The 5299-nt window shown below is 32.3% G+C and overlaps 1 protein-coding gene across 1 annotated transcript; it reads left to right on the forward strand.

The window, feature by feature from the left end:
* Nucleotides 1-2762: 2762 nt before the first annotated feature.
* Nucleotides 2763-4258, forward strand: LOC111898156 (NAC domain-containing protein 92). Its single transcript, XM_023890058.3, has 3 exons — nt 2763-3103; nt 3205-3482; nt 3565-4258. The coding sequence occupies exons 1-3, from the start codon at nt 2926-2928 to the stop codon at nt 4063-4065; spliced, it is 957 nt and encodes a 318-aa protein (XP_023745826.1). The 5' UTR covers nt 2763-2925; the 3' UTR covers nt 4066-4258.
* The last annotated feature ends 1041 nt before the right edge of the window (nt 4259-5299 follow it).

Consider the following 5299-nt stretch of genomic DNA (forward strand, 5'->3'; position numbering starts at 1 on the left):
CCCTTTAATATAATTAACTGCTTCATTATAATTGTTGTTGTCAATATTACCCTTCAATGTTGAATCATACACTTTAAAGTGGTGTTTGTATTACAATGATAGATTTCATTACCAAAACCTTCATTTGCATTCATACATATGATTTCATTACATTATGGGTACCCTTACAATCAAAATAACAAAATTATGGGTACCCTTTATATTCAAAAGATGTTTATTGCATCATAACTCCATTCAAAATAACTTAACAAAGAACAAGACAAACAACACAATCAATGCTACTTTATGGTGATGCATCTTCTTCTTCATTTCATTCAACTCATATCTAAGACCAAAAATCTCCTCTGTGACCGGATCTTCAGCAACCCATTCCCAAAATCCACATTTTCTCTCTGCTCTCTATAAAAAATGAAAAAAAAACAAAGTTGTAGGATAAATGTCATAACTTACACACTTATAATAGAGATTTAAAGAGAAAAGCTTCAATCTTAAAAATTGGACATTACCAACGAATTAGGGCATTTTCTGAATCTTTTCCCTAGATTTTGTGGTGTAGTGGAGACTCGAATCCGAGTAGGGAGCCCACAGTAGCACATGATTCGGTTGTTTGAGGTTGAGGTAAAGGAGGCTTGCGACGGCATCTTCTTCTCTTCTTCTTCAACTCTTCAAATTAGGGCACAAGAAATATGGGACCTTATGCGAATCTGGTGGTTATAGCCATGCCACCAAACACGTAAGATGCCAACTAAGCAAAACAGGAAGAAGCCGGTTAAATGACTATTTATAAACGGTTAGTAGAACCTTAATGGTGTAATATATACAAAAAAAAAAACGTTAAGTACCTAAAATGAACAAATGAGAAATGTTATTAGCCTCCTAAGTCATTATCCCTTCGAAATAAGATAAAAGACTTGCGTGTTGTGAAGCAATCTCATTGTTCGAATGTTCACGAAAATATCGTAGAGATAATAGTTGTTGAATATATGTCGGTTTAACTTTTTGAAAGGTAAATCGTTCATGGGCATACGGAAAAGAGTTAGGGTGTGTTTATAAGTGTTTTTTAATCTTAAAAAAGCTTTTGGTAAAAGTGTTTTATTAGTTTATGACTTTTTTAAAAAGAAGTTTTTAAAAAATATTTGTGTTAGTTTTTTTGGTAGGAAAAGCTAAAAAATCAATAAGTTGATTTTAAAAAGTGTTTGAGTAAGTTTTCTAGAGATAAAAAATCATAGGAAAAACTAAAAACTAAAAAGTTATAGGAAAAATTAAAAAACTAAAAAAACATCAAAATGCTAGGATTTTATAAGTTTTTGAAACGCCCTTGTTTTGTTTATCCAAAAGGTATTTGAAAAACACTTTTGAACAACCAAAATATTTGTTTAGTTTATTATCTTCTTGAAAAGCTAATAAGCTAATTTGAAAAAGTACCAAACATCATCTTAGAAAATTATGTTATATCGTTGGTGAGACATTTTGTGATAATAGTAGAAAATATGGTCATTTAAAAGTATATTAACATGATTATGTGATTAGTTGTTTTTAGAATCGCAAAGATGTTTATTTCATATAGTAATTTTTCTTTTTTTAAACAAAAGCTGATTTTATTTATTTTTAATTGTCATCGTACAATGAGTGAGATGACAAATAGGCAACAAGCTGTGCCGCTAAACCTTTTTGAATGGTAAAGCTAATTCTTTTAAAGACTACATCCGAATATCTAGGGGATATAATATTACTATACATGATTCATTGTACTCTTTTAAGAAGCTCTACCGCATCTGGTGTGAGGAAACCAAACATATCAAATGCAAATGGTATGAACACATGTTGATTTTCCATGCACGATCTCTCATGTTTGGTGACTTTGCTTGTGGCTGCTTTTAAAGCAGCATGTCCTGCTGTGAAACCCTCATTCCTCAGGCCCACGAGAGGGGATACCCCTGTAAGATCGACACATGTGTGTTTCCCTCCGACCCATCCAAAAATCAAAATGTCAGCCGGTCTAAGGGTTGATCTTCCTTCTGTCGGATCAGTCAAGAAATTAACAGGTGCCTCTTTCTTAGCAAAAACCCCGGCACGCTTAAATATGTCAAACAAAACATCTCTAACCATATCGTGCCTGTATTTGAACCCCGGGAGTTCTTTACAGTGAACTGCATGCTCTCCAAAAGAGTCCAAACATGCCTTGCGACACACAGGACATATCTCGTCAGCTGGGAAAATGGGGATCATAAGTCGATATTTGAGAATAATACGATACTCCACGGGAGACATCTGTTGGTCAAGCCCATCTATAGGGATAGCCAGAAGAAAATCTTGAGCATGTGGTGCATGTAAACATTGGAAAACCGCTTTCAACCCTCGGCTAAAGGTGAGAATCATTTTATCATTATTTTGGGGTGTGTTTGATAAAACTAACGGGTTCGGTAAACTGGTAGCTGATAGCTAGTAGTGTTTTGTTAAAAGCTACGTGAGATAGTTTTTAGATTTGCAGCGTTTCGTTTAAGCTAAATGGTAATAGCTTCTAATGTCAACCGATGTTTTTTTTTTCAAAACAGAGCGTTTTGTCAAACGTTAGAAGCTCGAAGCTCGATACGAAACACGTCATTGAAATTAGACAACTACAAACAAATACAATCATACTAAAAATTGCCTTTTTAGCTATTATAACATCTTGACTCGCAAAACTCGTGCAACTCATGAGTTTGACGCCTCTAATTCTATATTTGTTCCGAAACAGAAAAAGTAAAAAGAGATAAATAGACCAAAGAAGTTTCAGATGACACGTTTCTTTCTCCCCCGGAAAACCACTATTTATTGCTTCTCTTCATTGCAAACACTTTTCATTCTTCAAAACCTCATAATTTTTCCTTTGTTCTTCAGTATCCACCATAAATTTTGCATATTACACACACTAATTACACGCACATGGCACACACTTTTGTTCACAAAGACCAGATTGACCTCCCTCCAGGTTTCCGATTCCATCCAACAGACGAAGAACTTATATCTCACTACCTTTACCCAAAGGTTTCAAATATCAATTTCTCAGCTCTAGCGATTGGAGAAGTCGATTTGAACAAAGTCGAGCCATGGGAGCTTCCATGTAAGTGCTCTGTTTCTTAAATTTTGATCTTCCCCTGTTTTGCTCTGACTTTTTCAATCTTTAAAATAACGAAAGTGAAATCGAATTCGTTTGATTTGTAGGGAGAGCAAACCTCGGTGAGCAAGAATGGTTTTTCTTCTGTGTTCGTGATCGAAAATACCCAACTGGATCAAGAACTAACCGAGCTACAAGTGCAGGGTATTGGAAAGCTACAGGGAAAGATAAAGAGATTTTCAAAGAGAAATCCCTCGTGGGTATGAAGAAAACACTTGTGTTTTATAAAGGAAGAGCTCCGAAAGGTGAAAAGACAGATTGGGTTATGCATGAATATCGATTAGATGGAAAGTTTTCAACGATTAATCTCCCAAAATCATCCAAGGTATTGATAACACGTACTCTGTTTCTCTTAAAGGGTTACTAAATGGTTTTTATTCTAAAATTGTTGTGTTTATGCTTTGTAGGGTGAATGGGTGATTAGTAGGGTTTTCTACAAGACTACGGGTGGGAAAAAGATTTCGATTTCTGCTTTATTAAGGATGAAGAATGGAAACACCTATGAACATGACTTCGGGTCTGCAGATTTGCCTCCATTAATGGAGATTTCAAGTGTGGAAGGAGGATCAAGAACCGAGACATCACACGTGACCTGCTTCTCCAATTCCATGGAAGAACAAAAACCAAAGAACGAAGAAATAATGGGCAGTTGGAGCTCAGGGAATTCATTAATGGAGTCAAGAACTGATAACGTTTGTTTCCTTTCAAATCAAATGGCCCCAAGCGTTGAAAGTTATCAGTATCAAGACACGACTTGGATGCAAGATCCATCGATCCTTAAAATCTTGCTTGAGGCCAACAATGATTCAAGTATTCGACAGAATTTGAAAACTGAATTGGTGGATGATCAAGAATATGGTATGAATTTGGGTGGTCAAGTTGATCTTGATAACATATGGAATTATTGAGGATAAAAGATTGAGGAATTCAGAAATTAGTGAAAACAAGGTAGAAAGATTTAAAAATGTTTGGATAATACATTTTAGGTTTACTTGTAATGATTTGGTTTAATTGTAATGATTTGATAGAATCAAAAGGTGGTTATACTATGTAACTCGTGAATTTAATCATGGGTTTTTATTGCTATTTAAGTTTGTGTAATTTGTAGTTCAAGTAAATATATAATTTTGTAGCTAACAAACAAATATACTAAATAAATGTTTTAAAAATAGTTTCCCAAATGTTTGTTAAAAAAGTAAGAATTTAACTTGTTTTATAAAATAACGACTCATGTTGTTATAATAACTTATATATAAAAAAGTTATGTTTACCATTAAAAGGACCGAATAAGTTGTCATATTTTATATTTTATTAGGACCAATAATGTATAACCAACATGGTTCTTATCTTAGTTGATATTTTTGGTTTTTTTTTCACACCCTAATGATTAAATAAAATTGAGATAAAAGTGATGTTAACTTTGTATTTTAGCTTTTCTTTCGAACTATCATTGTCTTAATTATTGAATGCATTTTAAGGGACACCCATTAATTTAAAATTGGTTTAATTAGTGTTGAAGACTAAAATTTGGCATTATCCTATCGGGATCATGAATGTCAAATGTAATAAAAGAATTATATTGGTAGGCCAACAACCAAGGTTTTGATGGCCTCATACAAAATTTGATGACATAAGTTGAGAGTTGTGTAGTAACCAACTCCTTTTATATTATTAATACGCATTATAAATATCTTATAAGTTGAAAAAAATAGAAGTATAATCGACTAATCATATTCGACCTTTAAAGTTAAAGATAGTCCAGTAATCTTATTTTAGTCAATTAATTTTTTATAGCATTCTTTAATATTTTCCCTATTTCATTAATTTACTAGGTGTGAGACCCGTGTATTACACTGGTTTATTAAAAATAAAATTTCAATATAAATATATATAAACATTAAATGTTTTATAAGATAATGTTTCTCCATAACAAAATGTAATGCTTTGGAGCATTTATGAAAGAAATCAAATCGTTTGAAACATTTATGAGAATTTATTATCAGATTTATAGAATGATAACCTTATATATATATATATATATATATATATATATATATATATATATATATATATATATATATATATATATATATATATATATATATATAATTTTTTGGAAATTTATTTTAAGAAAATTGAAAT

The sequence above is a fragment of the Lactuca sativa genome, chromosome 4, assembly GCF_002870075.4.
Source record: "Lactuca sativa cultivar Salinas chromosome 4, Lsat_Salinas_v11, whole genome shotgun sequence".
NCBI lineage: Eukaryota > Viridiplantae > Streptophyta > Magnoliopsida > Asterales > Asteraceae > Lactuca > Lactuca sativa.